Raw genomic sequence first — 12,544 nt, forward strand, 5'->3', positions numbered from 1 at the left:
TATAAGCTCACTCGCAACCGCTCAAACGATTTGACATCACGCTCATTGGAGGCAATTTGGTGTTATGAAACATTGCAGTCTTCCCATGGTTCAATGTTACGCAATGGGAAACAGAATCAATTTTTTTTCCAAAATAATGCTAATATATTTTTCTTCTACATTTGAATCTAAAGGTCGGTCTTTTTATTTGGCCATCTTACAAAATATTTTGTTCAAGTATTTGTAAAAATAATTCTTCAGAACATAATGTCAGTTTTATCTTTTTTTTTAATAATAATAAATAACACTTATGAAACTGCCTGGCAGATTAAAACTGTGCACCAGACTGAGACTCAAACTAGGGACCTTTGCCTTTCGCGGGCAAGTGCTCTACCAACTGAGCTACCCAAGCACAACTCACGACCCGTCCTTACAGCTTTACTTCTGCCAGTACCTCGTCTCCTACCTTCCAAACTTTACAGAAGCTCTCCTGCGAACCTTGCAGAACTAGCACTCCTGAAAGAAAACTAGCACTCCTGAAAGAAAGGATATTGTGGAGACATAGCTTAGCCACAGCCTGCCATATCTCAAAAGGTATTTGACATACAGACCTGAAATTTATACCATTTTAATAAGTTTATATAGCCTTTAAAATATTTGCAGTTTGACTGTTGAAAATTCTAAAGGGAACATATGAAAATACATTTTATTTTACTGCTATGTGTATGCCAACAGTACCTCAACTGCACTTGGTTTGCAAGAAGCATATGATGAAAGTTTGTTCTTCCCTGCAGCCACAGTGGGTTTTGTTTTATCCCCTTTTTGCCAGGTTAACTCATAATCTGCCCACTCCTGACCTCTCAGCCTATTCAAGAATTTTCAGATTGGCCAATTCTCATCATGACCAGAGGGTTCAGAATCTGAACATCTTTTCCAACTGGAAGGGTGGTATATCTCACCCCTCCATAGTAGCAGCCTGACTACTTCATCAATAGGTGTTAGTTTCTCCGATGTTCTGAGGAAACTTTTATTTTGCCTTAGTCATGATGGGTAGGGTTGTTGGCCATGCATGGAGTGCATTTTTTCCTGCTCCAGTTTTGTTCATTCCGTTTGCTGCTATTTCTCTTCAAACAGGAGGAGGTGCAATTCCTGCAAGGTGATAGAACCACTCGACTTGAGTTGACTTCAAGCAGCCTGTTATAATTCTGCATGTGTCGTTTAGGACAATATCCACCCGTCTGGCATGTGTTGACTTTTGCCAAACAGGACAGACAATCTCTGCAGCAGAGTAGCATAATGCCATTACAGAAGTTCGGATGGTTTCAGCTTGACTGCCCCACTGTGATCTGGCCACTTTTCTCAGTAGGTTGTTCCTGGCAGATACTTTTGATCTAAAATTCATGCTTTTTTTTATTGTTAGAGGTCTGTGAAGTGTATCTTGGAGTGTCACTGTGTCCCAATTTAACCCCTGACTGTTCTATCTTTAACTTGCTGGTTGTTTCCCTATTTCTCAGATGGAAAGCACACACTTCTGTCTTTGATGGGTTTGATTTAATCTGGTTTATTCTGTAGCATTTTGACAAATCTTCAAGAGCAATCCTTGGGGCGATTTCTATTGAATCGAAGTTTGTGCTTTGGATTGCCAGAGCGAGATGAAAAGCATACAAGAAACTCCTGCAGTTGGGAGACTAGAGGTTGGTCGTTAGTATATATACTGAACAGAACTGGAGCCAACAAATTTCCCTGGGCAAGGCCATTTTCTGCAGTCTCCATCGGCTACGCTGCCCTGGAAGGTCACCGAAGAATCTTCAGTTCTGCAGAAGGTTGGTGATGAGCCTGGTCGGTTGGCTGGTTTGGGGAGGGGAGCAAACAGCATGGTCATCGGTCCCATCATATTAGAGAATGGTGTGGGGGGGGAGGAAAAGGAAAAAAAAAAAAACGGCCATGATCCGTCAAATCCCGGCATTTGCCTGAAGCGATTAACATGATGAGACTGAAATCCTTGGTTAGGTTGTAGATCTTGTCTAATAGTAACTGGTGGCTGACGGATACGTTGATGTCAAGTCCACGAATACCACTCCTATCACCTTACAGGCTTCAAATTTATCTTCTATGAACTGTGTAAGACTGAGTAATTGTTCTGTACACATTTTACTAGGACAGAATCCACCTTGCTGAGGTAAAAGCAAGGGATCAATAACATGTGAGAGATGGTTATCATTCTCTCTAGAAGTTTGTAAAGAAGATACAGTAGTATGATTGGTCTACAATTCTTTGGACTGTTTCCTTCTTTGGCAGGTTTCAGTACAGCAATTACTCGGCTCTTGTGTCATATCTTTGGAATCTGACATTGATCAATACGTTTAGGCTGGTATTACATGACCATAGTTGATATGTCAAGTATTTATGTCAAAGAAATTTTATGGTGTAATAGAGGAATTTGTCAAATCTCACCTGTCATCAAATAAATCTAGGGCCTCACAGTAGATTTGCTCATAAAAGTAGCTTGTCTTCTGTTCGTTGCAATGTGAAATGCTACCACTAGGAGCGCTAGCATCACTGCAGCGTTCCGTCACTAGTAGTGTGTGTGTGTGTGTGTGTGTGTGTGTGTGTGTGCGTGCGTGCGTACATGGCTGCGAAGTTTAATTCTGTTTGCTAACAACTACCAAATTAACAGAAATGTTTGAAGCTGAGGAGGCACTTTACAAGGTAAGGCACCCTGAGTACAAAAAAATTGCAGAGCTCGTTAGCCGTGAGATATCGCCCAGGTGCGTATCTGACAACATAAAAAAAAAAACTAATTCCCTCCACTAAAGCTACTCTCACGAGAAAGCAAACATATGTATCGACATATGTATTTCACTGTGCGTATATGTGCGGATGGATGTGTGCGCGCGCTAGTGTATACTTGTCCCTTTTTCCCCCTAAGGTAAGTCTTTCCGCTCCCGGGATTGGAATGACTCCTTACCCTCTCCCTTAAAACCCACATCCTTTCGTCTTTCCCTCTCCTTCCCTCTTTCCTGATGAAGCAAGCGTGGGTTGCGAAAGCTTGGTGTGTGTGTGTGTGTGTGTGTGTGTGTGTGTGTGTGTGTGTGTGTGTGTGTGTGTGTGCGCGCGCTCGCTTTTATTGTGTCTATCAACCAGCACTTTCCCGTTTGGTAAGCCACAGCATCTTTTTTTTAAATATATTTTTCCCATGTGGAATGTTTCTTTCCATGATCTCTCCAGTCTTCTTAATCTATTTTTGTACTTAGGAAGCCTCACATTGTAAAGCGCCTCATCAGCTTCATCTATTAATTTTGTAGTTGTGGGACAAAAAAAGTAATTGTTACTTTGATCTACAATAAAAATGGTTCTTAATGCACATACAGTGTATTGAACATTTATTTGCTTTCAGATATTGGTCCTTTAGTGCTTTATAAATTGCTTCACATGTTTCAGGTATTATTTTAGTTAATGTGAACTGTGGTATTTGAGTGCTTAAGTGAGTATTGTGTTTTGTGATATGGCGAGACACTCCACTGAGCAAATACTGAAATATTTGCTCAAATGTGTGTGAAATCTTATGGGACTAAACTGCTAAGGTCATCAGTCTCTAAGCTTACACACTACTTAACCTAAACTATCCTAAGGACAAAGAGACACACCCATACCCAAGGGAGGACTCAAACCTCCGTTGGAACCAGCTGCACAGTCCATGACTGCAGCGCCTTCGACCGGCTAATCCCGCACGGCTGAAATATTTGCTCATCCATTCTTAAGTAATTTATGTACAATGAGGTACATGCAACTGCTGTTAACAAGTTGTTGTTGTCAGCCATCTTGAACTTTGACGAAAAATACGATGACATTATAACACCCCTTTTAGCACCACATCAAATATCTTTGTCGAACAAATTTGACTAATATTTGATCAGACGTTTGATCAAATCCTTGTCAAAGAAATATGATAGTGTAATATCAGCCTTCTCTAAGAGTTGGTGGATCCATTCCTTAGGTGCTAATCCAAAGTGCTTAATTTCCTCAGTCCGTACATCGTCAAAGCCAGCCTACTTACCAGCTTTACTCTGTTTAATAGCCTTCTGTACTCAATTGTGAATGGGAGTGAAACGTTGTTCTCCTCTTGCTCAGTTCTTCATAGTTTTGGTTTTTTGGATTTACGGCTGGGCTTCCTAATTAGCAGTAACTGATGTGCCATTTGGTTGGCAGTGATATTTTGGTGTGAAGTGGTCATAACTGGAGCATTGCACAGGTGTTGCGTAAGTCTCAAGTTTTATGACTGTCTTTTTTCAGATCCAGGTTTTCTATTGTTTTGATCATTTTCCCCTTTTTGACACACTTACAGAAGAAATGAGTTTGTTTCCTGTTCTACAGTTGTTTCACTGAAAGGGTTTTCTCCAAATAAGTTGCTATATTCTGAAAATAAGGCTGCCTGGTCTGATGTGAGCCCAGGGGTGTAAGATGTTCCAACAGCCATGAATGGTAGATATTTTGTAACATCTCTTTATGTCCGTGGTGAAAGTGTCATACCATTCTGGTGTTAGTCCTACAGAAGACACTTTGGCATGCAATAAATTTGCAAATCTCAACCAGTCAGCCTTTCTAAAGTTAAACCTACTCCGAAATGGGATTTTCTGCTGCAAATCTCAACCAGTCAGCTTTTCTAAAGTTAAACCTCCTCCGATTTTCTGAGGTCTAACAGCAGCAAATATCTGGCAGATTGGTCTATGTTGTGAATTTGGAATTAGAGAACAGACAGATTTTATATACTGTTGGCTAACGCTGTTGGTGTCTAATATGAGATGGGAATTGCACCCTCGCCTCCACTTTCCACTGTTGAATTTTGCAGGTAGTTTTACATTGTGGATAAGGGTAAGGTGATTCATTTCTGCCCACTCTAGTATTACTGCCCCATTTTCATCTTCATTACCACAGCTCCAGATGTTACTAAGGCTGTTGAAATTGCCAATAACAATCTGCACATGTTTATTTTGGTAATTTATTGGTTTATTAACTGTGAGTTTTTCACCAGGTGGTTTGTAGAGAGACAAAATTGTGATTTACCTCTTCTATAGTAAGAATTTCGATATTTCCCTCTGTAAGTGCTTTGTATAGAATCTTGATATCCTGATAAACGAAGATAGTGCTTCCATATTAATCATTTGGTCTTTCGATGGCAAGGCACATTCCGTTTGTCTTCAGTCTACACATGTCACAGCTCCTGTGTGTTTCCTGCATGCACAGTACATGACATTGGTGCTGCCTGCTAAGTTCTTGTAACAGTTCTTCTTTGGTTGATGTTATTCATTCTATGTTGACTGAAGGCCGTGTAGCCCAAAAAAGGGCTTGTATATGGATATTTCTGACATGAAAGGATCAGCCGTCATTTCCTGATGACCAGTGTAAGCCAAAGGTAAAACAAAAATTGTTTCTTGTTTTACGTACTCTGATGTTCATAAAATTCAAGTGAATCCAAATGTTGAATACTTTGAACTGATTAAAGGACTTTTAGTTTATTCCTATGGCAGAAATGGTAGTTCGGTATGAACCAGCAACAAATGAAAAACAAGTAAAGCTTTTATTCACACATCCCTGTGCACCAGCTCGCTCTTTCATAACCAATAAGACCATATAAACTGACAGCAGCAAAACCTCAATACTTTGTAAATTAAACCCCACAATTGCCACTGGAAGAACAGAGATACTAGCAGACAGAGGGGTCTGAACAGCCTCATATTATATTGGAAAACAACATGTTGTTACACCAGTAATCTGGTGTTGCTGCTTGGGAGAATTAGGTTATGTAATTTGAAAGGAAACTGCAATACAAAATCTTTGACTCTCATAAAACTGATTGTTGATCACCATAACATCTTTCTTATTGGGGATGAGCAAAAAGTTTCTCTTCGCAAGGCACTCAAATAACGTTGTTAAATAACAGTTACACCCTTTTTATTAATATTATTAACATTACTGCATTGGTAAAAATCAAGGTATAATTAAGAACATTATTCGTAGTCTTCTTTGAGAATGTGTAGTTATTGTGTATGTTAAAATATATTCACAGTTAACATTGGAAAGTCAAGTGCAAACTTAAGTGTATAATTCTACTAATATAATAAACTCATTGTCACTAAATAAAAGTTAACGACTTAACAGCCTTACTTGGTTTCTGACATATTACAACTTAGTAACAAGCCTGAATCCCTATGGACTAATTCCGACTTGGAAAGCACCAGGAAATCTGGTACATGCATTAACCCATAACTTCCCAGCGTGTCCATATGGACACAATTGTTGACTAGTTTTGTTTTTACTTCATTGTTGGCTTACAATTATGTTTAGCATTGGCGGTCACATATTGTTTTCAGGGAGGGTTTGAATTTTATGTACATTGTGCTAACACTTACACTGTGATTGTGACAGCCTGTATTTCAGGGAGTGCTTTGACGTCCACAATGGAGCATGTTGATGTAATGTAAGTAAAGTTTCATAAAGAACTTCTTCATTCTGGCATGTGAAACTGTTTGCAGTATATCTAAATATGTTTATAGAGATTTTCATTTGAGAAAAGTTGTTATCCATCGATTCACTTTCTGTTTATGAAGTGATTATTTCAGCCGTGTCCATATGGACATGCTGGGCAGTTGCAGGGTCAAAAATGATTTCGTTTCTTTTTCTCTTTTCATATCATAACAGAGGTCTGGCAGAATCTTTAGAGCCTGGTTTGACTGTGCAGGATGTTTTAGACATCCTGTTTGAGGATTCAAACGCTCCTCAGGCTGATGGAATTTACATCACGCCCCCTGATCCAGCAGTCCTCACGGATAAGGATTCGGGTGATGAGGATGAAGGAGGAATAGCAGATAATCTCAATCCTAGACAACTCCAGGCTGAAGCTGAAATAAGATTAACAGACACACACACACAGAAACAGATTTCAGAAATATAGATTACAGGAACAGAAATATGCAAAAAACCTGGGTTCATGGTGCACTAATTTCAAATTTGAAGTCTTTTCTTGATCCATGCTTTGAAATGTATGTTGATAAGTCTGCAGTGGAAATTTTCGAATTATTCTTTGATGACGATCTGATACAATTCCTAGTTGATGAGTCAAACAACTACGCACTTTTCAAGAACTTTCCAAATCCTAATATAACTTGTGAAGAAATGAGGTGTTTTCTGGGGATCCTCATTCTAAGTAGTTATAACCCTCTCCCTAATAAGAGGTTATACTGGGATTCAAATTTAGACATACGAAATGATTTTGTATGCAATGCCATGAAGAGAAATTGTTTTGAACAAATTCTTAGATTTCTGCACTTTAACGACCATAACAAATTTGATGAAAAGGACAAGATGTGGAAAATTCGACCCTTTATTGAAATACTAAGAGACAAATGTAATAAGCTGTTTGTTCCTCAGCAACATGTCTTATGATGAATCAATGATAAAATATTTTGGGAGACACTCTTGAAAGCAATTTATCAGGGGGAAACTGATACGATTTGGATATAAAGCATGGTGTTTATGCACTACTTCTGGATACGGGGTAAATTTTTCCTTTTATCAAGGAAAATCACCCAATCCAAATACAGTATATGAAGGACAGTTTGGTAAGGCTACTGCCCCACTCATTCAGATGATAGATGATTTGACACTGGATGTAAAGTTACTGCCATTCCACTTTTTCTTTGACAACCTATTTACAGGCTTTTCTGTTCTGTCATACCTATGGAGCAACAGACACTATCAGAGAAAACAGAGTTCCGAAATCGTGCCCAATTTCCTCGGAGAAAGCGCTAGTTAAAAAGGAAAGGGGGTATTTTGAATCCTCACTTTGCAAGGATGATTGTGTTATAGTCACAAAATGGGTGGACAATTCAGTGGTTACTGTAGCTTCTACCTGTGAAAGAGTTGAACTTGTATCATTTGTAAAAAGATATTCCGCAAAGGAGAAGAAGACAGTTCAAGTACAACGTCCTCAAATTATCACAGCCTATAATAAACACATGGGAGGAGTGGGTAGGATGGATGAAAACATTGCCATGTGCAGAATAAACATTCGAAACAAGAAATGGTACTGGGCTTTACTTTCTTGGCTGATTGACGTATCTGTACATAATGCATGGCAGCTGAAGAAAGGAACGGGAGCTAGGACTACTCAACCTGAATTCAGAAGAGAAATTGTACAAGCGTACCTAAAAAGATATATGAATCCCGTAAAAGAAGCAGGCTGGCCGTCTATCAGTCCTATGTGTGGATACAAATCGCATGTTCCAAGTGATATCAGATATGATGGTATAAAGCACTACATCAAGAAAACTGAGAGAAAGAGAAGATGTGTAGGTTTGCACTGCAAACAGAAATCATCAGCTGTTCACTCAAAATGTGGGAAATGTGATGTAGGACTGTGTCTATAATACTTTGAAGTCAGTAAAACAAATGATTGTGAATTATTTTGTGTATGCTGTTATAAATTGGTTTGTAAGAATTATTTTGTTCAAATTTTGCCTTACTTGTATTAAAAATCTGATTAATAAAACATATCACAGAAAATATTTCAAATATGCACCTGAGTGCCCAGCGTGTCCATATGGACACATTATGTTACAGACAAACTAAGACAGAGAAAAGTCAAATAATAGCTTATAAGCACTACTTAGATGCACAAGAAGTCAAAAAATTGAAAATAAATTTAAATACCCAATTTTGAAAAATTCGGGCAGTTAAGGATTAACAAATTACGTACAACATAACATTTATTTATTATTTTCTCAAAACAAAAAGAAATTCCAATTTTTCAAAATTAAAAAACAATTTAATCTGGAAAAATGCAGCACTGATACAAACTGAGTTACAGTGACTAGGGTTTCAAACTGTAACAAAAATTTTGGAAATTTTAAAAACCAATAACTCTAAAATTAAACACCAAAATTTTTTTTCCATGCAAACTATTAGCACAGATGTACAAAAAATTATCAAAATCTGAGATATAAAAAACCCAAACCACTGGCTTATTTCAAATGTTGGACTGACACCTGTATTTACTTCTCGTGCAGAAGTAATTCATCATTTCCAATTCTATTTGTTAAACAAGCTAGACGTTTCAGTTTATGGACAAATTTTAACTGGTAATAACTATTTTCAGTCCACATATAGTTATAAATAATGTTTCCTTCACCACACATCCAATTTTGATATGGAAATGATTGCACAACCATATTCTGTACACTAAGTAAAGTGACAATGGATTGAGAACTGTGAAATAGTTATCATCAATTAGCGAAACATTCAGCAGAGAATTGAGACAAAACTGAACAATAGTTTTACCTGTGCCCAAGCTCAGGAGATGGTCTGAATTCCCTGCGTTCCCGGGAACGAGATGTGGGTGGAGATACCCCATGACGGGAGCTTCCCGGCTGTGGCTCAACACGCCGTCGTTTTTCGGATGGAGATGAGCGACCTGTACCTCGACTTCGAAAAGAGCTAGGTGAGCGGCGTGAAGCACGTGATGTGCTTGCACTGGGCTGCCGTGATGGTGAACGAGAGGGCATGAGTGCACCAATTAGTTCTCAAATGCACAGAACACCACAATCCAACAATACTGTCTGCAGCACTTTATTCAATCACTTCTGCCACTCTGAGATGCTCTAATAATTAGCCAACCTTCAACCTGGAAATAAAAGAAATGTATGCATTTGAAGAGGAAAAACTTTTTACTGAATGAAACATAAAATGTTTCATCAAAATTATATGAAGCTATTTTAATGCAACATGGCCAATCTGTAAAAATTAAGAGGCATCCTGCAAGTTTTGCTGAGGCATAATAAATAAAACCCGAAATAGTTAAGTCTGTTTACATCTGATAAAATGTTGATAATAAACAACAGCATTTGAAACTAAAAATTTAGCATCACAGGTAACACTCAACTTTTCTAATTCTAGTACTGCCTATGACCAGTAACACATGGAGAAGGAAAAATGAATGTTCAAAAGCAGCAAATGTCCTCTGCATACACAAAACTTCGTATTTTGTAGCAGAGTTTAACCCAGCATAATGTGAACCCAGCCCAAATAATAATGTATCCTGTCACATCGTGGGAAACTGCATGTTCCTTTATCTTGGTAACACCAATTGCTATTATAACTGTAGGTGGTTGTTTCGAGTGAGAGAGGTGACAATATTTAAGCCATCCAAGTGGATATTACAGTATACAACGTCCAAACACCCCCACTCCCGGGAGAGAGGGGGGCCGGGCGGGGGGGGGGGGGGGGGGGGGGGGGGCAGGGGAAGAGACAGTACAGAATTAAAAGATTACCCAGAATGAATAATAAATGGGTAGCAAGATAAGTTAAATGAATCTTATAAAACCACAAAGATCCAGTGCACACTCTACTCAATGAAAATCAGTGTGTGTGTAACATTATTTGCTACATCAGACTATTTACCAAATCAGGAATACAGTCAAAATACAAAAAATGCACAAAGTGTAAATATGGGCACAATAGAAATCAGCTGAAGTTGAAAACAGTGGTAGTGCCAGCCAAGACACTTCTCCTAAACAGCACAAAGAATGGCAACACACATCCACTTTATGCAGTTGTGGGGAAGAGAGAATGTATTTTGAATGCCAAAATTAAAATCATTCAATGTTCCTCACAAACTAATTGCAGTTTCCTTAGATTTTCAAACCACAGCTTTGATATTTTTCGGGTACTATTTGTTTATAATAAACACCATGTTGGCAGACTTGCTGATAGCATCACCTGAGGTTAGGTTAAAAAGTGACAACTAAAAAGTGATAACCTGTTTCAAGTTGGTGAAATCAACATGTGTTACTACGACAAGCAGTTGTGTTATGTTTCCTAAACAATCCAAGTGTTATTCGTAAGACAGTGATTGGACACAAGTCAAGTAAGTTATCACATTAGTATGACTACATATCACATCGACAAATCTTTTGTTACAGCAATTATCTTATTTACCTAAATTATTAAGACCCCCCCCCCCCCCCAAACATCATGATTTGATAATTATTTCCACTACTGCTACAAAACAAACACTGTCTTCCTGATGTTACCTCACTGACTACCTGCAACTCGCTGCTGACACACCCTCTTGCATCCCCAAATGACCTCATAGCAAGCACTGTCAACATTCGTATTGCTTAACTAAATGCATTGCTTCTTAGCTGTAATATTACACAAGCTCATGATCTGATTAGGACATGACAGACTAGTTCCAATTCATTGCTAAGAGACAAGCCATGTGCCTGTTTTTCTTTCACCTGCTACTTAAAACCAGTAGCCTAGCACTGTTGTCATAACCCAAGGCAAGGGCTGCCAACACTGTTTCACCAAACACACAAACAGCAGTATTGCCTTCACTCGTAATTTTCACCCAAAAATCATACTTTTGCCATTCCCACAAATTACTGACCACCGAATTCTACGGGTATGTTCTTTGTTCTACTGCAATTAGGCATAGGCTGAACGCTATCAGCTGATGTACTATCATTGTTAGTAGTTTCAGAACGTGTAAATCTAGTGTGCAACTGCATGCATTACAATTTATCTGCTTTTCACTACGTTTCATGTAGAATAATATATTCATATAAAAATAAATGAATAACGAATGTCACGAACTATTTCTGCTACAGTTCTACAAGTACTTAGTTATCGAAGCAACACTGCTTAATACCTTCCCTTTTATTTTTTATTTTCACATTATTGACCTTATGAGAATCATTAATGAAGTGTTGCGTTGTTCCGTTTTTTATCCTCTCTTGGCAGTAAATATTTCATACGATGAGCTCTGAAAACAAATTGCAAATGCCGGCTACTCGTCACTCTTTGCAACATACACACTTCCACATTCAGAATAATGCCCTAATTCATTTACTTTTTCGACAAATATATGTCATGTAATATCGATTTTATTCTCACAATAATGTAAATTGATCATCTTCCTGCTGAGACATTTGTACTATTTCAATCATTTCCAGGTGCAAACAAACCAACAAATATTTATTTATTTAAAAAAACTAGCTTAAACGTTTAGTAATATATATTCCTCTTAAAAATATTTTCGTAAGACTTCACAGATGAGGCACACAATCCATATATCATCCAATAAAGCGGAAAACGACAATTTCGTTATAAGTATACACTACTACATCGTTTTCACACTGTTATACCACATTTAATAAATCCCAAAAAACTGCACTATCGAAAAATTACTTACTTCCGTGACAATTTCCACTTAACAAATCGTTAAATCAGAACCAAACGCACTTCGTATCACCAATAGCCAAGCGGAAGGAAATGGAAGTCACCCGGCTTGGCGTTACTTCCACGTTAATCAAATGATGTTATTAGGGAAATATACATACTTTGAAATTTCAATACAAGGCTAGATTTGTCTCAAAATAATATTTTATTTAAAAATCACTATAGTTATTCGAGATAGAAAGTCTCTTACATATAATGTCATAAAAAAAGACTTCAACGACTTCCTCTATTTCAACAGCGCGATCTCTTGCAAAATTATAAACAATGG

At 38.0% G+C, this 12,544-nt stretch overlaps 1 protein-coding gene across 5 annotated transcripts in view; it reads right to left on the minus strand.

The window, feature by feature from the left end:
* Positions 1-12,311, minus strand: part of LOC124777495 (serine/arginine-rich SC35-like splicing factor SCL33) — a 162,608-nt gene extending 150,297 nt beyond the window's left edge. For all 5 annotated transcript variants that reach the window (XM_047252938.1, XM_047252936.1, XM_047252935.1 and 2 more), the window contains exons 1-2: positions 12,230-12,311; positions 9,316-9,658 (exon numbers count right to left, since the gene is read on the minus strand). In XM_047252938.1, coding sequence (XP_047108894.1) covers positions 9,316-9,539 — 224 coding nt within the window. In that variant the 5' untranslated portion in view covers positions 9,540-9,658; positions 12,230-12,311. The remainder of the gene's footprint in view (positions 1-9,315; positions 9,659-12,229) is intronic.
* Between the last annotated feature and the right edge of the window lie 233 nt (positions 12,312-12,544).

This window comes from Schistocerca piceifrons, chromosome 2 (genome assembly GCF_021461385.2).
Source record: "Schistocerca piceifrons isolate TAMUIC-IGC-003096 chromosome 2, iqSchPice1.1, whole genome shotgun sequence".
Classification (NCBI taxonomy): domain Eukaryota; kingdom Metazoa; phylum Arthropoda; class Insecta; order Orthoptera; family Acrididae; genus Schistocerca; species Schistocerca piceifrons.